Here is a 27,632-nt window from a genome sequence, read left to right as displayed (position 1 = left end):
TATGTTATAACAACATGTTCGTGTGTGTGTTATATTTGAGTAATGAGAAGTGGTTTTGTCTTGTAGGTTCAGGAGCTTCAGAATCCTCCCAGAGCCAGCATGGTGGTTAAAGATTGTGTTAAAGCATGTCTGGATTCAACATACAAGTACATCTTTGACAACTGCCACGAGCTCTACAACCAACTTCTGGACCAGGTAAGAGGAGAGAGAGAGAGAGAGAGAGAGAGAGAGAGAGAGAGAGAGAGAGAGAGAGAGAGAGAGAGAAACACTGTTTACTTTTATTCCATTCTCATGTTTCTGCCTGAAATCTACATTTGATATAGACATTTTCATTTATATGTCATTCTATATTTATCCCTTACTTAGCACCTTATTTTAGTTTTACTCTAATGTTTGCACTTATTGTATGTCTTTTGTTATATGTTCAATTTTTGGCAATATTCTACGGAGCCCTTTTAGGGACATGGTGGTGGGAAAAATATGAGAGGCAAGAGAAAAATATTTTTGAAAGCTTTTGCGTTATCTCGCAAAACTTTTGCGTTCACCCGAGAAACATTGCGTTCCGTCGCAAATATATTTGCGTTATCTCGCAAACACTTCATGTTTAATGTCCCGCTGGCAGAGTTTGAGACTAGCTCCGTACATAAACATTGGTCTATAGTCGCAGATTCTCGGACCAATAACTCGTGAGCTAAACGTTGTTATAACACAAATGACACCTCATTCTATGTAACGTAAACAATGAACTTTAACTTAATTTTCCACAAATCGAGCCTTGTATTGATCTCAGGCGGGAGCCGGCTGAGACAAGACCGAAGGGATCGTCAGTAAAGTGCAAAACCCGAAGATCATTAGGCTACTAAAAATAGTCATTAACCTCAGTGCTACATACTGTAGTATAACTAAAACCAGTTTAATTCAGCAGGAGAGCATGAATGTGTAAACTGAATTTGGTGACACTACTAGTGTGTAACATTGAAGTTATTAATGACTATTTTTGTAGTAGTGCTTTTCAGATTTACAGTCACTTTGCAGACGGTTCCTTTGGACTTGTCCATGTCGCATGCTCAGATGATATCAATTTATATTTTCGTTTTGAGGAAGACTGGGTTGTAGATCCTAATCTAAGGAATTATGTGTTATTTGTGTTATAACAACGTTTAGCTCACGAGTTATTGGGAATCTACTATGAACCGCTCCATTGTTAATGTACGGAACAGGACGTTTGAATGTTTTGCGAGATAACGCAAATATGTTTGCGAGGGAACGCAAAAGTTTTAAAAAGCTTTAAAAAATATTAAACTCTTCCCTCTCATTTTTTTCCACCACCATGTCCCTGAAAGGGCTGCGTAATATTCTATGAACACGTAATCATGGCAATAAAGTACCTTGAAATCGAAAAATTTAGAGAGAGAGAGAGAGCAGTGACACTACTAACTAAACTGAATGTTTCTTTTCCAGTAGCGAGTGGTTTTGTCCAGTGATACATGCTGTTGAAATGTTTCATCTGCTGCTCAGTTCATGTCAATCAAATGCTTCATGGTATTTCAGTTTCTGGGAAGCGGTTACATTTCTGTTTTTGTTGCAGAATGCTGTTTTTTCTTTGAGAAGATTTGTAGTGTGGTTTTATTTTGTGTAAACGTCTCTGTATTGCGAATGTACATGCAAGTGTAATTATGCAAAGGCACTAGGAGTATCAGGACATTCATTCTTTTCATCATGACATGATAACAAGACCACCCAATTGCATTGAATGAATGTACTTTTCCTTTTTAATTTTCCATGCAAGTAGTTTTTCAGTTTTATTGCTACAATAGTGATCATTTGTCCTATCCAAGCCTGCTTTTAATCTGCCTTACAGGCCCATAGGTTATTGTATAATACCTGTTTTTTATTTGAAGTATTAGGAGTTTTTTGTTGTTGTGGTTGGTGTGTGGTCCTGTTCCAACAGTTGACTTCATTTACTGTAAATTATGAGTACTGTCATTTCTAGCTTAGCAAACTGCAGTCTTACAAAGTAGATTCTCCATTACTGGTGTGGACAGTGACCCTCTCATAAGAACATGGCTTAAATCTGATCTCCACAGTCACACACGACAAGAAGATTTCTCACGGCCCATCCACACTGTACAACACAAGCACACACACACCAAACATGACATAATGCTTTGACCCCTGAGTTCACACACAATTTCTCATCTCACACCGAGTTTGTTACGCTTGGTGAAAATTGTCCCCTCATTGTAACTCCCTATAATGCACTCAGATAAGACTATAAAATTGTTTCCCATGTCAGCGTCTCTGCTGAATTGCGAATTTGACCTTCTAATAGTCACATTACTGGCTTCACTGAGCTGTATGTGCCCAGACCCCCTGTGAGACATAAGACCCTTAGGGGGTCTTCCATAATATTTAAACACAACGGAACACCTCGTCATGCACACACGTTACACATTCACATTAAAGCAGAGATCACTCTCACTGTCTGACCTTGTGTGAGATTCACATACAGCATGATTGTCTTGTGTTTAATGTTCAATGTTCCTCAGGGCGTTCTTCTGGGTAGTGACAGAAACTGAAAGATCTTTTGTTGGGATTTGATGAGTTTTGCTGCTTGTTTGGAAGCAACACTCGAGTCATTCAAGTATAACAATCGCACATACTTCTTTTGATTCTCCTTCCTGCACTACATTTCACCCGCCGTACCATTTTCATTTGTACTTTCATATGACCACAGGAAGAGTTGACTCAAAATGAGCTTCATGTAATGAATCGACGGGCCATGCCAAAATCATGAGGAAATATGACATCACATTACATAGACATCAGTAATCTAATTATTTGCCTTATTATGAGTAAGACAATATTATGATTAAGGTGTTTACATGAGTTGCTTTAAAGGGGTCATATGACACAGCTAAAACGAATGTTATTATTTGTTTTAGATGTAATGCAATGTGTATACACGATTTAAGGTTGATAAACACTGTATTTTCCACACACCGTGCATGTTTGTATCTCCTCTTTGCTCCGCCTCTCTGAAACACACAGATTTTTAACAAAGCTCATGGCTCTGAAAAGCGAGGTGTGCTGTGATTGGCCAGTTCACCAGTGCGTAGTGATTGGTGGAATACTGCAAGCGTGTGAGGGAAATGTAACGCCTCTGACCATATTTGGAACATCATGTTCCTCTTCAATTGTACTGACAGGTACGCCCACCTTACTTGAGTATACATTTGGATGGTCTTAGTCAAATCATATCACGAAATGACGTAGATTTGTGGGGGTGTGGTTACACGAGGCGTTTCAAGCAGGTCTGGGTGAGCATTCGCTTTTACATAGAATGCATCTTTTGTTCCCAATGCAATTTTACGTGTCTAACACATGCATGAGCAACTTATACCAAAGACACAGAAAAACATGTATTCGCGCCATATGACCCCTTTAATAATATAATATAATGCGATTAAGATGTGTACATGTCTACACTGCACTTCGATAATGTGACTAAAATAGGAATACTCCACACGCCTTAATTCGATTCGTGTTTACTATGATTATGACTTTAGATGGATTAAGGTCATCGATAAGCTCTGTTTACATGGTCCATTCTTAATCAGAGTATTGTCTTAATCGTGTTAATATCGGAATATTGATGTCCATGTAAACACAGTGTGTCACATAGTTTTTTTTATGAAATGTAGACATTTCAGCTCTGAAATTTCAAATTATTTAAAAAATCAAGTTATATTGGACAAAACAAGAAATACATAAACATGTTTAAATATGATTTGCTTTTTCACTTGACATTATTATGAATATTCTCGATTTCCTTTAAGTAGAATCTATGTTTTAGTCTTTAGATTTTAAAGTGATGACCTGGACATATTCTTGACAGTTTTTAGTCAGATTAAAGGCCATTGCACATTGAGTCCGAAAAATAAATACGACCTCACGTTGTGTCAATCACATTTAAAAACTGCCTCCGACATTTTCTGCGTTTTTCGCATCCGTAGCAAGCATTTTGAGAGGTGTTTTGACCATCCAGAGACACCGTACAAACGAGAGCCAAATACGAAAAAACGCATACGAAAATTTCGGACTGTATGTGCTTAGACCTCAATAAATGAGCGACTTTTGGAAATCTGAGTGATTTTTTGTTGCTCAGATTCTTATCCACAGGCAAACAGAGAGACACCCAGTGGATCTCCAGGGTTTGTGAGTATGACTGCTCACAAACCCTCGGCCAGAGGAGAGAGATGAATCTCTAGCGGAGGAAAGGTTTATTTTTAGCGGCTTTGGATGGGAAACATCTCATCCTTGTTGGTAAACGAGGCAAAAGCCTGTGCAGGGGAAATAGGACTTTATTTGTGGTATCAGAGTGGGTGCATTGAATGTTCATTCTCTTGATGTCTTATATCTGAAATATAACAGAATTCCGGAAGGGGTTATATAATCACGTCCGGAAGCTCTTAAGACACGAGTGGGGTGGGGGGGTCAGAAACAACCAAATCCTGTTAGTGTGATGTGTGTGAGAGAGATAGAGGGAGAGACGGAGGTTGAAGAATAAAGAAACGTGGATGAAGGGAATTGACAGAATTGAGGATTTTTTTTGTCTTTTGAGATTCAGTCCACAGTGATGTTAACTCTGGAGTTTCTGAAGGATTTAAAACAGCTCTCCCGACAAATCCAGGCACCGTTCAAGTCAAAGTCTCCAATCAAAAGACATGAATAGAACTCAGATGTTGCTCTCTACGTTTTTTCAGCTCAGAAATGTGCAATATTCCGTTCAGGAATTTCACCTATTTCACAAATCTGCCCTGCGTGTTTTTCCTCTCGTTCAATACCATGTTGCATCTCATTACGGTAGTAAAATAGATTGAAAAGCAAAATAAAACTATGAAAGAGCAATAAAATGCCTCTTTTGTGACTGCGAGACCTGTGTAAAGAGCTTCAGCGGACAGGATGAAATGACTCCAAACTCGCCACAGGCACATTTCACCAGAGAATCACCAAACACAGAGAGCAGAGAAAATATACGGACAGAAAACAACAGAGAGAGCGGGAGAGAGAGGGAATGTGAGGAAGAGCCCATCATGTGTTATGCAGATAGTTGGGCTTTAGGCGGTGTTTTGTGTGTTCTGTCTTGTAATGTTATCTTCACGCATTGCATCACTTTGTGTTGAGGTGTATTGGTTTCTCAGACAGTCTAAGAGATTTTGTGTAAATGTGTGTGTGTGCGTGTGTGTGTGTGTGTGTGTGTGTGTGTGTGTGTGTGTGTGTGTGTGTGTGTGTGTGTGTGTGTGTCTGAGATGAAAGAACGAAGTGTTTGGCGTTCTGGGGAGCGGAATTGTGCAGTCTGTATTTTTGTGATCGAGTGCTTGAATCGATTCTCACAAAAATCTTATTTGATGTGGCACATTTTTAGTGGAGGTTTTGTTAAATCTGTAATTCCTGTGCATTGATTTTATGTAGACATCATTTTTTCATTACTTTTCGTCCACTTTTGAAGTCAGTCAAGGTGTGTTGAGGTTCAAATCGATGTTCATACTCAATGTCCCCTTTTTTCTCTCTCACTGCAGGGGCGGGGCTTTAGATTTGACAGTGTTATTCATGATTAGCAGGAAATCAAATCTTTACATTAAACTACACAAACGTAAACACACACACACACACACTCACATTAAACCAGCGCGAGAGATTTACTGTGAGCTTTTGTACTCATTTCTTTTCTCAAACAGCGGAAGCGCACACACACACCCCTGAGGAAAATCCATCCCGTGTCTGAAGTCACATTTGAGAGGAGTGACTCAGCTGTATAGTGTGATAGTGTGTAATGTTTGTGTACACTGTGAGTAAGGGGGTTCTTTGTCTCCTTATGTGTTTGTCTTAGTGCTGTACATACATAAATAGTGTGTGGGCACATTTTTTATATTTTTATAAAAATATTGTAATATTTGTCATTTTTCCTGTGTGTGAAACTGTAATTATTTTCTATGTACATTAAACGTATAATGATGCTCCGCATTCTGTCCATCCCAGGGAATCTAGGACGAATGTTTCTTTCATTTCTATAAGGCGAGCAGCAGAACTCTGTGGACTGTAATCTAATTCAGCACATACTGTATTACTCAACACCCTCAAGGAGCTGGATTGTTAATCCAAAGCGCATTTCTGACGCTCACATACTCAACACAGATTTCTGCATGAATTCCTGTAAAATCAGCACTGCTTTGTGCTCAGAGACATTAGTAGTGGAACACGTGTGTGTGCTTTCACGTTTTAAAATCTGCCTCAGCATGAAGACTTTCCTGTAAGCTGTACACTATTAAAAATACACTGTAGGTGCTTCACCACGTCATAGACGAACCTTTTTTTGGTCTAAATGGTTCTATAGAACTGTTTCAGCGGGCGATCACACAGATCGCGCTTTTTCTGTTTGAAAACGTGGCGCACTGCACTGCATTTTTTGTTTACTTTTTGAAAAGAGCAGCACGCTGCCTTATTTTTTACTTTGCTATGCAACCACTGAATCAGCTGTCCTGACAGTCAAGGATTAAAGCGCGAGCACTCTAGTTGCTGTTAACTGTCATATTAGAAACAAAAGCAGGTACAAGCAACAGGCGCTTGCTCTGACCTTGCCCAGTTAACCTGCGTCAGCCAACACGAGCTTCTCCTCCATCATTGCACTCCCCGGACGTTTCAAGCAACTGTACATTTCTGTCACCACAACTGAAGCCCCACCTCTTTTTTCATTCGATTGGTCAATGGGAAAAAAGGCGCATGACGTCAACCGCTTTTTTGCACCGAGTTGACTTTTTTTCAACTTCAGGTACTCAGAGCGCTCCGCCAAAAACGTGAGGCGCCCGGCGCGCATAAGCAGCGTGCAAAACGCTCCCCACCAGCTGAAAACAATTCAAAAGAGGCGCATCTAACAGCAAAAAACCCATTCTGTCTGATCGGCCCCTCACAAAAGTTTCTTTGTGGCAAAAAAAGGTTACTCAGATTATAAAAGCAAGAAAGAGATGGGTCTTTAAAGATCCTTTGACTAAATGGTTCTTTGTGGAACCAAGAATGGATCTTCTATGGCATCGGTGTGAAGAACCTTTTAAGCACCTTTATTTTTAAGAGTGTACTTCTGTCTCAGAGAAAGAAATCCAAATATTATTTTGTTTGTGATACTACAGTCGTGGCCAAAAGTTTTGACAAGTTTGCTGCTTCTGTATTTGAAGATTATTTTTCCACATGTTCCTATGGTATACTGGATATCGTAAATTAGCATATTTTAACTTTTAAAGGCGTTTATTGGCAAAAACATAATATATGCAAAGAGTCGATATTTTCGGTGTTGAGCCTTGTTTTTCACAACCTCTGTAATTCGCACTGGCATGCTAGATAATTGCTTCTGGGCCAAATCTTGATTGATGGCAAACGTTTCTTGCCTTGTTAGTGCTCTGAGATTATCACAATGTGTGGGCTTCTGCTTATCCACTCGCTTTTTGAGGATTGACCACAGATCTCTACATGGGATTGACATCTGGGGAGTTTAAAATGCATCGGATCACTCATAATAATCTATAAACAATGTGAATGAATACCACAACAGTTTAAAGCAGAAACTTTGCAAAACAACATTTATGTCACTGACAATACTTTAGGCCCCGACTGTATTAAAAAAGCGACCAATCAGAATGCACAACTCTTTCAGCGCTGTGAATTTGAATTCAGAACCATGGACAGCTCCACGTCACTGTTTTTTGTTTTTCTACGCAATGAAATAAAGAAATCTAGATGTCTAACTGTAAAGCTCTGGGGTTTCATAGAGAATCGTCCTGCTGTGGAACACAGCCCCGAGAGATGCCAGAAATAGACTGGCATGGTGCCCAATTGTCCATCAAATACGCTTGATATGATCTCAGGCAGAAAAGCATTGTGAGTCGAGAGAGTGAGGGCGGGGAAGGGGGGGTGGGTGAGAGTTTTTATTCTGCCACTCGGATCTGTGACAAATATCCATCATCACAGTAAACTCTGGTGTGTGTGCCAAATAATGTTACCTGTAATCCAACACATCTCATGTTCTTTAACCAGAGTTTTACCTGCTAAGAGACGCTGTTGAGGTGGTTCTGTTGTGTTTTATAATGGTCGGATCGGGCTAATCAATGAGGACATTGAAAAGCTTAGAGAGAGAAGAACTAGATCCCCTGAATTCTGCTTTTTCTTTTTTTTTGTGGTGTAAATGATTGTAATCACAGATTAGAGTCCTGCGCGCGCGCGTGTGTGTATGTGATCTGCCTTGAGTGAAATGTCTTATTAAGCAAAACGCTTAACCAAAATGCATTGTGTTAAAAGAAGTCTTCCTGTTATCAGTTAACCTGATTAAATTATTGAAACTATACAAAACGCTGCCTGTGAGAGGGAGAAAAAGGACAAACGATGTCATTTATCTTAAATGAATGTGTCTCTCTCTGTTTTTCTTTCTATAGGCGAGGAAACAGGATTTGCCGCGGGAGGAACAGGGTCCGTCTATAAAGAACCTGGACTTCTGGCCCAAACTCATCACTCTGATGGTGTCTATAATCGATGATGACAGAACAGCCTACACACCCATCATTAACCAGTGCGTTACACACAACTTTTTTGTGTAATTGTATAAGAATAGTAGATTACAGAAACAACCTTTAAGGGTTTGTTAGTAGCACATATGTGTATGTTATCTTAAAAGTGGATTACATTATTTCTAAACACAATGCAAAGAAATGCAATACTGAATGCACATGTGAACGTGTGTGTGTGTGTGTGTGTGTGTGTGTGTGTGTGTGTGTGCGTGCGTGTGTGTTTGAGAGTAGCATTGATAATCATTTCTCCAGCAGAATTTCACCAGCAGGCAAAAGAACTGAATAATTGAACACACAAGACCAACCGAGAGAAGAATCCTATTTTTCTCACAGTTTGTTTATCTTTCGGTTCAAGCTTTTTTCTTTATTCAGCTCTGTCTACCTTCCTGCTATTCATTAACTCAAAACCATTCAGAGGAAAGTTCTCGTAACGATACCAACACATGTGTATATCTGTTATTCCTTTTCTATATGAAATATTTTAGTATTGAAGCCAAATATGAAAATGACATCAAATCAGCCCAAAAGACATTTTAAACAACGTGTCTCTTGAGATTCGACTGAATGAATCTCTCCACTGCATCCATACAGTGCTTCTGTCCATCTCAGAGCAATTAAGCCGGTCCTAAACCGAGCCGAGTCTGGTCTAAATTGGTTTGAAGATTGTTTGTGAGCAGTGGTGCTGAGCAGAGAACCGATCAATTCACTCACTGATACGGTACGGCAGCGGATGCAGCGGTTGCCATAGAAACAGCACTGGTGATAGAGCAGTGGAATTGGAGCCTGTATACAGAATGTGCTCAAATTTGTGAATGTGCTCAAATCCACACTGACGTTTAGCGCTCTTTCTCATAGTGACTGAAGCGTTTGCTCCACACTGCAGTTTTTACATGGGTCTCATGCATGTGTGAGGTTTTTTTAAGGGTTTGTGTGTTGTGCTGTGGATGGAGAGTAGTCCAAAACCCAGATCCCTGATGAAGATGAATGGATACATTTCCAGCTGAACAGATTGCTTCATTAATGTAATGGTGTGGATTTTTTTTGCGTTCAGGTTCCCGCAAGAGTTGAATATGGGCCGAATTAGTTCTGAGATCACGTGGAACCTCTTCGCTTTGGATATGAAGTACGCAATGGAGGGTGAGTCCCGCTTCATCTTTAAAGGATGTCACAGATCAACTCAACCAAACCGAGTCCTCAAATCACAGCTGTTCTGAGAAACAGTTTAATGTGCAATTTGTTCTATATATCTCATGTTTTAAATGGGTTGGATAGTAAACGGAGTCGAAGTTGAATGTTGAATACCACTTTTAATTATACTGTATGTGACTCTTGCTTTGTCGTAAATACTTTGTGGGTGTATCAAATGTTTGGTCTGATGTTGTTAAAGTTTCTTCGAGAGGATCGAGTTTGGGTATTTTATACACCAGAAAGTTATTTTACTTAAGACTTTTACATTGATGCACTTGGCAGACACTTTTATACAATATGACATGCAAAGCATTCGATCTATACATTTGTTTTTCATCAGTACTGCATGTGTGGTCTCTGGCCCATGACCTTTGCATTACAGGAACACGTAAGAACAAATGTTATGTTCACAGAATGTTACACTCGTAAAAAACAAGGTGCTTCAAAAGGTTCTTCGATGCCATAGAAGAACGTTTCGGTTCCATAAAGAACCTTTAACATCTGAACGTTCTTCAGATTATAAGAAAGCAAGAAAGAGATGGTTCTTTAAAGAACCTTGGGCAAAATGGTTCTTCTATGGCATCGCTGTGAATTACCTTTTAAGCACCTGTATTTTTAAGAGTGTAAGGTGTGCCTCCAATGCATTGGTAAAGCATTGGCATTCTGCTGATGGGAAAGTTTGGTTTGGATTGGATTTTGTATGGATGTTATTCGTGATAGTAATTGTTTGTGATGTTGGTGTCAGTAGGACAGAGGTCTAGAATTCTGATCAACCCGTGATATTTGAATCTAACCACAAATGGCCTGCTATCTAAAGCTATGGCACACACACACACTTTTATCCAGAGCTGTTCTACAGTAAAAGGTGAATGAATGTAAAGGTTATTCTCTCTCGCACACAAACACGCACACACACGTCTGACAGTGGAGCATCTGAAGGGTTTTGCCCTCTAATGAACACACACACACACACACACACACACACACACACACACACACACACACACACACACACACACACACACACACACACACACACACACACACAGACTTTATATAAGTGAGGTCCTTCTATATGTGTCGTATGTATGTATGTGTATATATGTGAATATTTTGCTCTGGCCATCTCTGGGAATGAAGTGTTTGACAGAAGGTTCTCTCTGGGAGACACTGCACCAGTTTAAGGTTGCTATAGGAACCTGTGGATTACACACACACTCGCTACACAAATCCACAAAATTGTGTTGACATTGATGTGCATTAGCTATTAGACACACACACAGCTCTGTTGGTTTGAGCTGTCTTGACGTGTCAACTTCTGGCTCAGTTAATAGACTATTAGGGTTTGGGGCAGGACTATGTATTAGACGTGATGGTCACAGTGGTCAGTCTGTCAATCACACTGAATGCTTTAATTGATGGTGTTAATTTTATTTACAAACAGTTATGATTCTGAATATGCTTACGGGCGTTAATCTCAAATTGTGCTGTATATACGGTGTATAACACCAACCATGAGATTGAAGAATGTCTGTATGGAGCCGACCAGTGTCAGATAACTTTAGTCAATTTTTACGCTTTTTTAAAAAAAAATTGAGATTCAAGGTTTTGTCACACACACAGTTATATAACATAGAACCAGTAGTGAAATGTAATTATAGTCTTTAACTTCACACAAATGTGTTTCTGTCCAAATAACCTCATTCTAATCTCCACTAACAGAAGATATGAAGACTAACCCATCTGTTCAGTAGATGAACACGTTTAAAGTCATTCTGAGCTCGGTAGTGAAGTATTGAAAGTATCTGCTGAATACAAAAATAATGATGACCGTTCTACCGTAAAATCCACTGCAGTTTAAACACATTATGAAGACATAAGAAAAATTTGTGTTTCGGCACAAATTCCATCCAAGTTTCTGTTTAAAAATTATTGAGTAAAATCAGTAAAAATGCAGTTGATGATATGAGATGAAATGCAGAGTCGACACATCTGACAGTAAAGATGCAGATCAGATCAAACAGAAGTGTCATCATAAACTTTATTATCGCGGGTTTAAAGCTTTATCTTCCTCATTACCTTGTAATCCGTTAACTGTTTAAATATTGCTGAAGTATTAAAAAACTCACGATGAACAGATGATACGGTTTTAGAAATGAACGTTTTGGTCCAATTAAAGGGACTTAAATAGCTCAAGTTTGGAGTTGGATGTATAGTGAAATATTGTGTTTACCAAATTTTAAAGACACACTTCAAGTGTGAGCCTTCACGTTCTCAGAATAAACTGCATCAGATCATCTGCCTGGGGAATAATAATGTGTGCATGATGATTATCTCCTTCAGAAGAACAAAATAATGATATAAATAAATGGCAAATAAACATGAGCGATGATGCCTTTGAGAGGTGAACCTGCTGTTCTCAGCTGTTTGATGTGTAATTCAACTTTGAGATGGTGTGTGTTACAGTTATTTTAGCACGGTTAAAATGTGAAATGAGAGAAACCCCTACTGAGATAGAAAATCTTGTAGCATGTAGAAGGGATGGTTCCACCAAAAATGAGAAAATCAGGAATTACTCACCCTCACATTTTTCCAAACCTGCATACATTTCTTTGTTTGGTTGAACAGAGAGAAAGATATTTGGAAGAATGTTAGCAACTGAGATTTCTGGGGCACCATTGTCTACCACAGTAGATTGTATGTATTTCTGTTGAACACACGATGATATATTAAGAAGAATTTAGGAAAACAAACAGTTCTGGGGCACCTTTGATTATCATTATATTTTTTCCTTCTATGGTAGTCAGTGGTGCCCCAGAAATCTCAGTTGCTAAATATCTTCTTTCTGTTTAACAGAACAAAGAAATGTATACAGGTTTGGAACAACTTGAGGTTGAGTAATTCATGACTCTCCCTTTAAATCAATGGCTGTTGGTGCAGTGCTATAAAGTTGCTAAAGTTCTCCGAGTGCTATTTAGCACGTTGCTTAGTGGTTGCTAGGGTCTTCTGGGTGGTTGCTAGGTGCTTGTAGTGTCATTAGTCAGTAGTTTCCACCCCCTAATCTGTGATTTTATGGTCTCTGTTGATTTGTCTTTGTGATAACTCTGAGATTTTATGTCAGTACCATAAACTTATTTTTAGCACATGCTGTGCTGCGTGCATGCAGGTATATATAGACTCTTATAGTAAAATAATTTCATGCACCAACGAGGCAGATTTGACCATGAAAGTCCATAAATGTGATCGGAGGCAGGGGTTTTACATACATTTATATGCTGATTTATTCATACTGTACATGGTAAATAAGCATACGAACCTTGTCAGCCCCCCCCCTCTCTGTCTCTCTCTCTCGCTCTCTCTCTCGCTCTCTCTCGCTCTCTCTCTCGCTCTCTCTCGCTCTCTCCTCCTGTGTTCATTCTCTGTGATATAGTGTGAGATAGGGTTGATTTCACAGACGTTAAGATGAAAGGCTGTAGAGCTCAGATTAAGAGTTTCAGCTGCACTTCTGCGTATGGATGTGAGGAGAAAACTGGATTTTACACTAACTTGTTTAGCGCTGACATATGATGTTTCTGTGCTTTAGTGTTCTGAATGGCCTGTCCTTCGGTTGCTAGGGTTTTCTAGGGGGTTGCTAGGTTGATTTTTGATCCAAGTTCACCCAAAAAATGGTCTCCATTGACTTTCCATAGTAGGAATAAAAATACTACGGTCAAGTCAATGGGAACCATTTTTGGGTGAAATTATCCTTTGACAAAGCTCCACACCCAAATGTTTTATTATTTTGCTCTCTAGATATGACTCAGGTCTCTAATATGTGAGTCGACTGTATATTTGATGATTTAATTTGCTGAAAATCAAAGGTTTATCTCTCTTTCATGCTGAAATGTATTATTTGGGTTTAGGACAGTGGTTTGAGCGCGCGATGAGAAGATGCTCCGGAGGCTGAGGATCATGGGTAATGCTGACAGAAATGCCAAATGTAATCTCCCACCCCATTTTATCAGAAAACTGGGCAGAAAATATAATTACAATTTCTATACTGTAATAAATGTGTGTGTCTCTAATTAACGCAGTCTTGTGTATTTGTATATGTGTCCGTCTTTTGGGCGGTGCAACAGGTGCGACCGCACTAGGCTCCGCCCCCTAGGGAGTATGAGCCAAACTAAGTATGGTTGGGATATAAATGACACACTGTATTGCTGGAGAGTGATGTGAGGAGTCTTTACACAAAACAAGCTGAGATGGACAGAGACGTGTGTGTTTGAAAGATCATTTCAATAAGAGAACATACAATCTGCGTAAAACTTTTTTATACTCATAAAAAACCGATAGGCTATATTTCTGCCATCTCTGATTCTTGGTGAGATCAAACTGATGTGTGCAGGTGTTTGAATATAAACTCTTCACGCAAACTTCAGTCTGAAGCTGCTCAGTAAATGACATCCAGCGAAAGGTAAAACCTTTCATGTTCTCATTCCCTCATTCCCTTTAAGAGCCAGTTGCGCTCGTGCCATGGCGGATTTGCTGTTTACACGGCGGAATTTGCAAGAGCAAAGACTGGACGCTTCTCTAGCAAGGAAACGCATGTGCTCGCGCGAAAAAGGTTAAAGCGCGCGAGTAGACCATCTAGAGGACAAGCCAGATTTTTTATTTTATGGACACAATACTATCTTTTAAATTGTAATCCATTTATTTGAAATCTTTGGCATTATTTTGTGCTGCTGCGCATCCCTCTGTGTGTAATAAGCAGAATGTACGCACGCTGTGCACCCGCCTATAGGCGCATATTACTAACGCGCTCTTTAAATAACTAAAAAAATACTGCGACCAGGTTTCAGTCGGTCAATGGCGCAGTCTATTTCAGTCAATGCGGCAACAATGCGACTGAACACCCCTCGTTTTCAGACCAGCACGCCCATGGGCGCACAAATGGGCGCAAATGCATTTGCTATTTAAACAACGTGGCGCATGGCGTGAAAATGATAACAGCGTCAGGCTGAAGCTAGCAAAAAACATTTGAGTCGCGGCGAGTGTATGATAGCTGTACTTAGAAATGCGTATCTCTGTTTTTAAAAGAGGAATGCTGTGTTAATGTTTGTTGCGACTCTCTCAGCATGCAAATCATTCTTTGTGGTTTACAGTAACAGCTGCTAATGTCGACTGAGTCATGGACGTCTTGAGATGCTAAAAGCACATTATGAAGTCTTGTTCAGTTGAAGGTCTCGCTCATCCTCCAGGGGTCTCGCTCTCTCTCTGACCTGCTTATTTAAAGTCCGGCCCTGAGCACCCAACTCATTTATCCAACTTCTTACCCAGAAGCGCTTAGCAGGACGTGTGTGCTTTGTCATCGTTGTGTAATGAAGGCTTTGATGCGCTTGATGTTTTTCTGTCTGATGGAAGAAAAGGTGTTTCATTTAACCGAGGAGCGACTCTTCAAACACAGCACAAGACGAAGTCTGAGAATGTTTATTTCTTCTCTAATGTTTCAGGAAATGATTTCCCCACAGCTGAAGTTTTGTATGACTCCTGTAAGCCATTCCATTGTGTGAATGAGTCAACTCAACGGGCTTGTTTCGTGCCACACATCTCAAGTGGATGATATCCAGGAAGAATTGTATTTTCCGGGGCAGGAGGGAGAGCATTGTTGTGAATGTTGTTCGTCGAGCTGTGAAATTGTTCACAGTTCAAAGCTTAGACTCATGTAAGGTAGTCTGGTTTCTGTGTTTGTGTGTGTGTGCGTGTGTGTGTGTGTGTGTGTGTGTGTGTGTCTGGACCAGGTTTGAAGTTCAAAATCACTGATATCGAGAAAAATCCAAAACAGCAGTCGGGCTCCTACATACGAGGTCGATAAGCAGGACAGCAGAAGTGTTGGAGAGATACGGCGAGCGGTGAAGCGTAGAGGTGTTTGTGAAGAGACTTATTCTTATAGACTTATAGCATTAGATAACAAAATATCAGTGCCATCTTCACACAACTGATACTAGTGACATTTTTTAACCAAGATGTCAGACATGGAATTATTTCTAGTTAAAATGTCCCACCTCCAGCCATCATGGTGATGCTCAGGAGATGATGTATTTTTCTGATGATGTATGATTGTGAGTTTTTAGGAGTGTCAATGAACACCGGAGCTAAATGTTACAGAGGTGACAGGATTGATGTTATCCATCTTCTCAATCTCTATTAAACCTCTCTTAACCATTGAAGGAGAAGTCTGTCCGGTTTTTCACATGAGCATGTTGTTAATCTTCATGTTGAGGAAGCATAACACTGTGTAAGAGCTTTTTTTAATCAATGGGGACGCAGCAACACAGGTATAAATCTCTTCCGCTGTTTGCTTGTATTGATTCACTGTTAATCTCTGTTGGCTCTCAAAGGAGCGAGAGGTTTCATTCATGTCATCTGCTTGCTCTCGTGCTGCTCTCGTGTATTTCTCCATGTGGCCGACGTTCCTTTTCTTCAGTCTGTGTTTACACAGTAAATCTCATGACACGAGTTTCTCTGATGCCTTTTGCAAATATCAGAGCGTTCGGAAAACCTTCTATAAATCTAAGGTTGTTCTGTTGAGATTGATTAGATTTTTGTTGTTTGGAGTCTCGGAGAACACATTGCTGTCTTATAGAAAAAAATCATGATAATAGAGAAAGTTTGTTGAAGTGACGGACTCTAGAGAATGGAGGCTCTGTGTTGTTTTGGGTGTTTTTATACAAGTGCCGTTAAAAGGAAATCCGTTGTTGGGAGACAGTAGAGTCTCTTTAAGAGTCTGTTAAACACATCGTTCAGTTTGTACTTCTATACGGTACATCAGGGATGGACGTAGAAACAATATTCCTTATTCAAAGCGCTTTTACTGTTTAGAAGGGGTCTTGAGATGAAAAAGAGACCATTTCAATTGTTCCGAGTTTTTCTGAATTTACTATTTCTAGGTATGTGTTTTGGTAAAAGGATCATTTTTGTTTCATTCTGTGAACTACTAACAATATTTTTCCCAAATTTAAAATAAAAATATTGTTTCCATTTCCATACAATTACAATGAAAACTGGTGAAATATCAGAAAAGATGCTCCGTATTTCTTCAGACCTCAAATAATGCAAAGAAAACAAGTTCAGATTCACTTTTAAGCAACACAACAGTCATATTTCTGCACGTATTTAGGAAAATTACAACAAACAAAAAAATGTATGTGATAATCTGGATTTTATCACAGTTTTCATGCGTCTTCTCATGATGTCAGTCTTTCACAGTGCTGTTGGATGACTTTGTCACTCCTGAGGTTTGGTTTTGTTGAAATTCAACAGACACTGGACTGTTATGACCACGATACATCTAGAAATGATGAATAAAGGAAAATTTGGAATGATCTCTTTTTTCCATATTGTCTAATATATAAAGGCATTATGGACTCTGAATTGAATCGGTTTCTTTTAGTTAAGCAAAAATAAAGCTTGTGTCATGATTTACTGGCCTTTATACCATGGTCTGTTTGAATACTGGATTCTGATTGGCTGGAAGGTGTGCATTAAAACCCTTTAACGCACAGGTAGCTCCAGTAAGTTTGATTACATTTGAAATTTAACTGTAATAAAATCACTGTAATTTTCACCTGTTTGATCTGAAATTTCACTGTAAACATCAATAAAAGATTTAACTTGGCAAATGACCATGGTATAAGCGGGATAATCCACAGCTAGCCGTGTGTTAAAGGATTTTTAACGCTTTGCGTCGGGTGATTCTTGGCCTCCACGTCGTGCATTAAAACCCTTTATACCACGGGGCTGTTGAATGCTTCATTCTGATTGGCTGACGAACGTTCGACGGGTGTGCATTATTTTTCAGTTAAACGCACACCTATGAAGGTGTTCCAGGTCTGCTGACCGCATTACAGTTCCATATCACTTCGCCAAGTTTAGCCTACTGTCCGCCAGTGAATATGTATCTAACAACAGACAAAGTGACTGGCAAATTCCATTGTCTGAGAAGAAATAACTATTAATATTTATGGACAGCATGAACATTTGAACAACAATGGCGAGAGCACTGTACAGGACTGTTCAGATGAAAAACTAAAGCATATATCAAAGGTAACGGCAAACTACATGACACAATCAGCGGGTTAAAGATAAAACACGAAGCACAAAAATAACAACAACAACAACATGTTAAATTAGTCTGTGGAATGGGTAAACGGGACTTAAAACACACAGCAGGAAGCTTTCTATGCCACTGCGAGAACCGCAGCTGGCGCAGAAACCTCCGTGTCACTTTTTTCTCTTAATACTTTTCTTATACGACAGGGGTGTTAAATACGACGAAAACAAATCAAATATAGATACTTGTCTTTTCACTCTCAGTGAAGCAAACGCGTGTGCACGTGCGCTGTCTGTCTTCCTCTCGCTCTCGGAAAACTGCATATGCAGCTCAAGCAACGCCTTCAGATGAGATGCGTAAGAAATTAGTCCTACCAGCAAGAGCATTCCGGGACAAATACCATACAAATGTCTTGACATAAAACATCGTAACAACGTCTTGTGGTATCGGAACAACGTCTTGTGGTGTTGTGACCGTGGTATAAGCGGAATAATTGACTCCGGTCCGTTCAATTATCGAAAGTTAATGCACACCCGAGGTGTAACGGCCACTCCGCTTCGCGTCGTGGCCGCATTACCACCTCGGGGTGTGCATTAACTTTCGATAATTGAACGGCCCATCGTCAATTATTCCTTACTTAACGCACGGCTAGCTGTGGATTATGCCATACTTATCTCACCGCTGCATAGAGTCATACAGGTTTGATATGACCTGCGGGTGAGTTTATAAATGTATCCTTTGACAAACAGTGATATTAAAATGCAGTTTTTCAAATGTTGAACGTGAGGTACAACATTGCTGTTCTTCACACAACATGAAAGATGTTTGTCAATGTCAGATGAGCAGCTGCTGCAGGGGGTCATTACAGTGAAGGAGAGATTGAGTCTGTGACGGTTAATAATCAATGTAATCACTGTGAGAAATAAAAAGTGTGTTGTGTTGAAAGCACCCGAGGGGGGTCTGACTGAGACGTGATTGAAGCCCAAACTCAGGGGACAGCACTGTGTGCGCGTGTGAACATTCTGTTATAATAACATCCCAATTCATCTACTAAATACTTAATTCTTTAAACTCACACTGCTTTTATTAAAGTATTTATTGAAGTATTATTTCACCATCTGAACACTTATTACAAAGAATTCTTCTTTCAACATACTATGATTTGGGACGAACTCAAATGCTATTGGGGCAGATGATATGTGAAGTGCAATGCATGCGGTTCTTAATGCTGCATCCATTACTAGTTAACATTCTGTCACTGTTTATATGATCGAGACAAGACCTTTAATACACGCTTGGGTCCCTAAAAGAAAAAATCGAAATGAAAATTCCTCTTCATGTACAGTTCACAATCATTTACTCGCCCTCACGTCATACCGAACCTGAATGAGTTATTCTTTTGCAGAACACAAAAGATATTTTGAAGGTTGTTGATAACCAAACAGCATTGAACGCCGTTGACTTTCATTGTGTGAGCGCAAAACCACGGAGACATTTCTCAAAATATCTTCTTTTGTGGACTACAGAAAAAAGAATCAAATACGAGGGGGAATAAATGATGACAGAATTTGTATTTTTTTTCTCTGAACTATTTTTGGTATCCGTTTTTATAAATGTTCCACTTTAAGTCTGTTCTGCCATGTGACCATATTGACAGTGCACTGCCTTTATTGCTTATCTAAAAAGCTATGGAATTTATCATATATATATATATATATATATATATATATATGTACGTATATATATATGATAAATTCCATAGCTTTTTATATGAAATATGTGGCCACAATATATATATATACGTATATATATATATTCTTTAAAAAATATATTTTGTTGCCACATATTTCAAGGCCGGACAGTCAGCAGCACTCTCAGTGTTTGAGCAATGAGACTGTTGAGCTCCACAAATGACTCGAAAGCTACGGTGAAAGTATTAAATAATACACTGTAATGTCAATCATCTAATGACACACCGCTGCTTTGTGTGAGGATGCAAATTCAACTCGAGTACATAGACGGAATGTAATTTCCTCGTGAAAGCAGACCTAGACGCAATCACATCTACAGTGTGAGACCAGACAGAAATATCCGTGCAGGGATTTGGATTGAATGGAAGTGCAGAATTAAAACTGTGATTTTAATACCAGGTTTATCTTCAGGAATCAATAATCCCCCTCAGATCTGTCTGGAGAGAAATTCTTCATCAAAACCGCAGTTTTCATTTCGCAGCCATCTTTATGAGCCGCCGAGCTGAAGCGATGAACCTCGGATAATAAGATCGCTTCAGACCTCCTCAACGTCCACTGTAGATGAAGTAAAGGAGAGAGAAGGAACAAACCTTTATCTTAACTTGCGATTAATCTGCTTTCTTTGTGTAATATTGAATTCAGTTTTATCACTGAGTGTGAAGTAGGTTTTCAGAAGCAGAAACAACTAGAGAGAGAAAGAAGATGTAAAGTGAGAGAGACAGTTCATTGAAACGTTGCGCTGCTCTTTTCCTCGGGTCACTTTGTGTGAGACGTTCAGTTTTGTGCTTGTCAGCTTTTCTTCAATAATCTGATGTAAGATCAGTGCATGCCGATGTTCTTCTCATGCAGACACACCGTGTGCTGTATCCGTCGCCATAGTAACAGCTGTAGGGTCATGGGTACCACTTTCCTGATCCTGCTGTTGAGGAATCATCTTAAATCCAGAACCTTCTTTTACTAAATGTGTGATGCAGATGTATTCCAGACTAGTTCACATTTTACATGCTGTGCAGAGAAATATGATTTTTGGGTTATATTGGCTTTATTTGCTGCTGTATAATGAAGGTGCTGTGAAAATGAGATGAGGGTTGTGTTCATAATGAGGAGAAAGCAGAACCTCGCGTCGCATGCTTTTCATTTTCTTATGGGAATATTCCACCAGAGAAAGAACTCTTTACTCACCCTGATGTGGGTCTTCTGAAGACACGTGATAGTTTTGTGTGAGGTGCGGTGAGAGAGAAAGATGTCCAGTAAATATTTTTGGGTTAAGAGCTGTATTTAAGCACTATAGGGAGGTGTGGCTTCAGAGTTTCAGTCTCATCGTTGCCGCAGGCAGGAACAGTGATTTGAGGCAGACAATATTATAGTTCGAGGTGGCGATGAGCTCCGTTTAAACATATTTCCTTTCATTATTTCATTATCACATCTTATTATTGCTGTACTTTTCATTTCGCTTAAGAAATTGTGCCCACCACCGTGAATAGACGACAAGTTGTAATTTATTCATAATTGATAACCATTACCAGAAGAGAAGAGAGGCTTTCGCAATTTGCATGTCTTGCATTTCTTCCTCAAGGTTTATTTACGACTCTTGCATTATAGGAAGAGTCAACAGTCTTTGATCGATCATCAGAGCATCAAACCCCAAACCTGATCCTCAATTTACCCATAATGCCTTCTGCTCCAAAATGACCAGATTGCTTTCTTAGAGACGTCTGGGGCTAACTGTGGTTAGTCATTGACCAGTATGGCTTTTAAATGGCCAATTCAATTCAAGTTTATTTATACGGAGCTTTTTACAATGTTGCATTGTTTTAAAGCACTTTTATAAAAAATGGGGTAAATTATTACATTAATTGAATAAATATGCAATGTCTGACTAATGCCAATATATTATTTCAAAATGTTCTATTTGTTCTTTTTTTTATAGCATTTCTCATGTCTATACTGTTTGTTCTACGATGACATTTCTGTAAAGCTGCTTTGAAACCAAATTGTGAAAAGCACTATAGAAGTATATTTTGAATTGAATTAGAAAGTCAGACGTGTGTTTACAGATGTCTATAGATGTTGCGCTTGCCGTTAGGTGGTGATAATCTCAAACGTGTCTTTAAAAACTGAGCAAAGCCGGAGCAGGCACAATGCCCCTGTGTTTAAAGTTCAACTGCGCTTGAATTTGTTCTGTCAGAAAGGCTCGCGCTGGCTGTGCCCGGAGCTTTATAAGGGTGCGTCTCCGGGGACACAAGGGTCCTGAATGAACCACAGACCGGAGGAGGTGGACAAACTGGACGGCACTCCGGGCCACCCGGCGTTTACATTTCCTTCCACCCCCCTCCGCTGTGCCTCTCTGGCGCTCGTGTTAGCCCCGGGGTCGTGTGATGTAAGGAGAGCTGTCGCAGCACATCACATGATTCTTCACGCAGTCGAGAGATCTATTCACAGTTAAAACCTGAGGTGAGCGCCACATGTGAGCTTTGTCTACATCACAACAGGTGTGAATCTCATGAAAGATTCAAAATCACAAGAAAAGAATGAAAGACATGTGCATATTTGGTTAAAGATAAACCTGATCAAAATTCTGTTGAATGCAACGGTAAGCTTCTAACAATGATCTGATTTTGTCAATGTCATTTTGACATATTTTGATGGTCTGATAGAAATTGCTTGACAGGTTCTGTGAGACTCGCCCAATAGTTGACTGAGAAATAAATGAATTTTTACATCCTCGTCGTCCTCCTGCACAATAGCTTTAAATGACTCGCGGACGGATTGAACGTTGTCGCAGCAGGTGTTTATCAGGACTTCTTTTGTGGTGGAAAACTCCTGTTAGGAAGTGAAATATGGATTATGAACGCTTTGATGTAAAAGTGAGAGAGTTTCTGCTGATGGGTTGCCATATTTTATCTGGTGAAGCAGGTCGCTGGGCAGCACCTCGGCGAGTCGGATATCCCTCACGTTACCCTCGGGGTGATTTTCCCCGTGCCGAAACCAGAACGTTTGTTTAAGATAAATCAGCAAACGCCCGTATGCTGCATATCCACGCAATACAGCAGTTCAGAAACGATTTTAAACCTGCGCTTGTCATATGTCTCCGGGGTTTGCATGAGAACAATGTGCAGCTAAAAAAAGTTTGTCATTTGTTTGAATTATGCGTGCAGATGTGAGTCAGAAGCAGGTTGGAAAACGCATTCGCCATTATGAGAATCTAGAACTGCACAAACAAAACAAACGTTGTGTACACAAATGACCAATGTAGCTGTTAAATTGATCTTTGGGTTTATATTTCTGTGATGTGTTCGTGTTTGGATGTTTAAGGCAGTACTCACGATGAGCTGTTTGTCAGCTAAAGCTATTAAAAGCTCAGGTGGATGATGGGGCGAAGGTTCGAGTGACTCTCGGGTCTCGGTCTGGTGATGTGTAGAGGACAGAAACATGTGAGCGTGTCACTTTAGCCGAAGGGCCTGAAATCAGAACTTCACAGTGTGTCAATGATGGAGGCAACTAATGACACAAACACCTTTCATGTTCTGTAGATATTTTAGACGGTCATATATTTTTAGTTCAGTTCAACTGAAATGTATTTGTATAGTGCTTTTCACAATCTTACCTTGTTGCATATGCGTATAAATGCATGTTAATACAGACGGTAGAGACATAAGAAAAACATTTAGAAATAAAGAAATAAGATGTCATAAAAGCGGAATACATTATATATTTTATAATTAAAAAATATTTTTAGAATATATTTAAAATTTATATTATTTTATATACAGCCACAAAAAAAATTAAGAGACCATTTCAAAATTATATTCTGTTTTTCTGACTTTACTCTTTATAGGTATGTGTTTAGGTAAAATGATCATTTTGTTTCATTCTGTGAACTACTAACAATATTTCTCCCAAATTTCTAATAAAAATATTGTTTCTATTTGCATTTATTCGCAGAAAATGAAAACTAGAGCAACAGGTCAAAACAACAGAAAAGATGCTCTGTATTTTTTCAGACCTCAAATACGGCAAAGAAAACCTGTTCAGATTCGCTTTAAAGTAACACAACAGTCATATTTCTACATGTATTTAAGAAAAGTTCAAAAGCTATTTGTCTATGTGATAACCTGGATTTTGATCACAGTTGTCATTGCTGTCAGTCTTTCACATTGCTGTTGAATGACTTCATGTCGCTCCTGAGGTTTGATTTTCTTGAAATTCAACAGAGACTGGAATGGAATGACCACAATACATCTAGACATGCTGATTTGAAATTAATTATTGAAATTGTCTCTTAATTTTTTGTATAGAAAAATGCACAATAAAACTAAAAATCTTTACTGGTAGCATCATTTATGTTACTCAGTTACTTCCATAAGTAATTTCCTGAGAAACATAGGCTATATGTATCTTTATAGCTTCTGAAAGACAGTACTAAATAAATATATAATCAAAACAATAACAATTTATACCAAAAAACCTTTTCAGAGGTTTACACCCACCTGACTTTAGATGAATGGTGTTGCCTCATGAGCACGGCTGAATGTTTCTCTCTATTGGAATAGTTGTGTACGAGTCTCTTGATTGTCCTCGATGTAAACAGATGAATCTCAACATCATACAGTAGTTACTGCTGGACGTGAGTCAAATATACAGAAATGCTGAAAAAGCAAAGATTGTGGAGGACCTGGGTGATTGTTTTGAAGATCAGTGGACAGTTTAATGACTCCGGACAAACAAGAAACCCTCAACAACTATGACAAAACATCAAAACTGTCATTGATTGTGCAGACAACATCATACAGTATTAAAAATCAGGGGGATGAAAACTTTTGACCTGGGCTATTATTAGAAATTCTGTTATTATTCTTTGGTGTGAACTTCATGTTAACATTTCTTGCGTAAAATAACTTGGCAGAACTAAATGAAAAATGAACGTTAATTTAATCCAGATTCTGCTAAGAGGTACGTAAACGTTTGACTTCAACTGTAGATACCTTGGTAATATACAGTAATTATAATGGATTATTTTGGCCACGGTGACGGTGTAGTGAAATCCTGTGACTTGTGACAGCCCTGTTTGTATGTTAAGATATGTTAAGATGTGATGGTGACCCGTGTAGTTTTCAAAAAATACAAAAAAATATTAATAACCCTTAGCTTTGTATACTGTGGTGGGACCAGTTCTATTGCACGTATGCTTTTTGTTGTCCTTATGTTGTGCCAATTGCTTCCATTGTTTACCTCATCTGTAAGTCGCTTTGGATAAAAGCGTCCGCTAAATGACTCAATGTAAATGTCATGTAGATATTTTGTCTCTAAAAACACAGTTGATTAACAGGATTGTGGCGAAGTACATGCAGCAGGACCAGTGTCGGGTACACTTATTTATTTTTTCTGTAATGTAACTACAGTTATTTCTGATGTAATTAAACTAAATACTGTGTAATGTATTCAATAGTGTAAACGACATGAAAATGATAAGTCTAACTTTAAAATGTATGCTTTAATGTATCCTTCTCACATTTCTATACTTTGGTCAGTCAATAAGAATAAGTTCCGTATAGTTATTTATTATTTAATTGAGTGAATTAAAAAACAAGTTTCATTTCTATCCTTGAATCAATTCTAATCGAGGTTGCTGTAGGATACAGAAAGTAATTAGTAACTAGTAATGAATTACTTTTCAGAGTAACTTACCCAACACTGAGCAGGACAGCGATGCTTTCACAGTGCGAGTCGATCTGAATTCATCATGTCTTGCAGGAGTGATATATCTTCACGTTTGCAGAGGGAGCCGAGAGGTTACACCTCGAATATAAACTGAATCTTTTTTCTGATGTGTCTCGCTGGGGTTTGACAACTGCAGTAAGCAGCTCGTGTCTGTCTCACGGTTTCCCCGGTGTCATTTTTTGGAGCTGTACTCCACTGTGCTCTCTCTAATGACTGTCAGAGTTCTCTCCCCTCGCTGTGTGTGCATTAACAGTAGCAGCTGTTGTGGGTTGAGGTCTACCCACAATCCTCTCTGACCTTTATTATCTGACCAGTCGAGTGTGTCACGGCCTCCCTGTGAGACTCCGGCTCAGTCCGCTCTCTGTCTGCACAGGTGTGCGTGTTTTCATCTTTTTCAGGTTGTTTTGGACCAGCTCGGCTCGCTGTGGTCACTGTCACGCTGTGTGCAACTGCAGATCTACAAAACATCGGACAAGGATTACACATTAGACCACGCTCCAGTTTACGGCGGCACAACTTTACGGGCCATAATGTTTTTCATGTCATCGATTTATTTCTCCGAATGGCTCAGTGGTCCTGCAGAGTGTTTTGCTTTTGAGAGACGCGAGTTAGAGTGTGTGCTGTGTGACACGTGACATTATAAAATGTCTTGTTTCTTTTTTTTTGTTCTGTGCAGAACACGAGAAGCATTGTCTATGCAAGAGCACCGAGTACATGAATTTACACTTCAAAGTGAAATGGTTCCACAACGAGTACGTGCGGGATCTGCCGGCATTCAAGGGAATTTCTCCCGAATATTCCCTGTAAGTCTTCATATAATCAATATATCGTGATCATCTCACACACACACACACACACACACGCACACACACACGTGTTCTTGGAGTTTACAACGTTTATTTTTCAGGTTTAGGAACACTGTTTATCATGTAGTGTCAAGAAGCAATTCAATCATTATTAAATAATGAAATAATCAAATAGCAATACTAAGATGAATTTGAAATCTTTTTCATCTTTTAATTAAAAAAAATAATTTTGTAATAATATTTTGTCTTGCATTTCTCTGATGTATTAAATGTTGGATTAAATAATGCTTTAGCACAACAAGAAAACAATAAGAACACTATAAACTCATGGGAGGCAAAATCGGCCTGCTATATATGAATGTAGATTAAAGACCGTTTTTAAATTGTGTTTCGCTTTATTTCTGTACTGTCAATGATTCTCGCACCCAGACATTTGTGAGGAAGCGCAGCTGTCCTGCCTCCTCGGAGAAATCACCCCTGATTTACATTCACCACCAGTATTGATGGAAACTGTTAACCCCACATCCATACATTACCCATCATGCATCTGTCCTGAATCTGTAGATACACACTGGGCTCGGAAGGGCTGCCGTCTGAGGCAGAAAAGTCACTCATTTATTACCGTGAGTTATGGGTGTGGAGGGTGGGTTGACAGAAGGGATGGAGCATCAGGGTAGAGCCACACACCTGTCAATCAAACAAGAATTGATTTAGCTGTGAAGGTACAGGAGACCTGATCCGCCCATCCCATTTATTAACATCAGTGACACCTCGAGGAGACGAGAGATCTGAATACATACAGTCTTAGTTTAGATGGTTATATTGAATGCCTAAAAACAGGGAAAAAAATCACCACACCGTCATCACCACAATACCTGCATGTCGAATGTGATTTCATTATTACCTACACACACACACACGCACACGCACACACACACACGCACACACACACACACACACACACGCACACACACACACACACACACACCTTCTTGATTTCTGTCTGTTCATTCTGAGCTGTTAACATTTGCTCAGCATGTTGTAAGTCACTGCTAAAATACTGTGATTATCACATCATTTTATATTTGATTTAACAGAGATCCGTTCAGACCCCTCCTGTTCAAGTACCCGCAGGAAGAATTCACTTAACATCACAGCCTTAAATGCGCCTTGCGTTTACCAACCGTTACTACGCAATATAAATATTTAGAATTAAAACATTTCAGTCAGTGTTTGATTTTTGAACGTTTTTCAAAACTGAGTCATCTGCTTTTGCAAATAAACTTTTCATTTAAAGACTAATGTCTAGCAATATTAATACCTGGCAACCACATAGCGATACTACCCACAACCCCCTGACATTGAGTTTAGTGTGTGCGAGCATCTCTCACATTTCCTTTTGAAAATGTGTTGTTTTAGTTATTTCACCTTTAATGATTAGCATTTAGTTTCACAGTTCTCC

General features: G+C 39.2%; 1 protein-coding gene across 7 annotated transcripts in view; it reads left to right on the top strand.

The window, feature by feature from the left end:
• LOC130562385 (protein unc-13 homolog C) overlaps positions 1 to 27,632 on the top strand; it is a 118,931-nt gene that overhangs the window by 65,594 nt on the left and 25,705 nt on the right. For all 7 annotated transcript variants that reach the window (XR_008963944.1, XM_057347300.1, XM_057347302.1 and 4 more), the window contains 4 exons: positions 67 to 195; positions 8,484 to 8,617; positions 9,667 to 9,752; positions 26,041 to 26,167. Coding sequence is in view for 6 of the 7 variants with exons in the window: in XM_057347300.1 (XP_057203283.1) it covers positions 67 to 195; positions 8,484 to 8,617; positions 9,667 to 9,752; positions 26,041 to 26,167 (476 nt within the window). In the remaining variant the exon portion in view is untranslated. The remainder of the gene's footprint in view (positions 1 to 66; positions 196 to 8,483; positions 8,618 to 9,666; positions 9,753 to 26,040; positions 26,168 to 27,632) is intronic.

Source organism: Triplophysa rosa, linkage group LG12 (assembly GCF_024868665.1).
Source record: "Triplophysa rosa linkage group LG12, Trosa_1v2, whole genome shotgun sequence".
Taxonomy (NCBI): Eukaryota; Metazoa; Chordata; class Actinopteri; order Cypriniformes; family Nemacheilidae; genus Triplophysa; species Triplophysa rosa.
The sequence above is the reverse complement of the archived record's forward strand: the minus strand, read 5'-3'. Positions and strand labels throughout refer to the sequence as shown.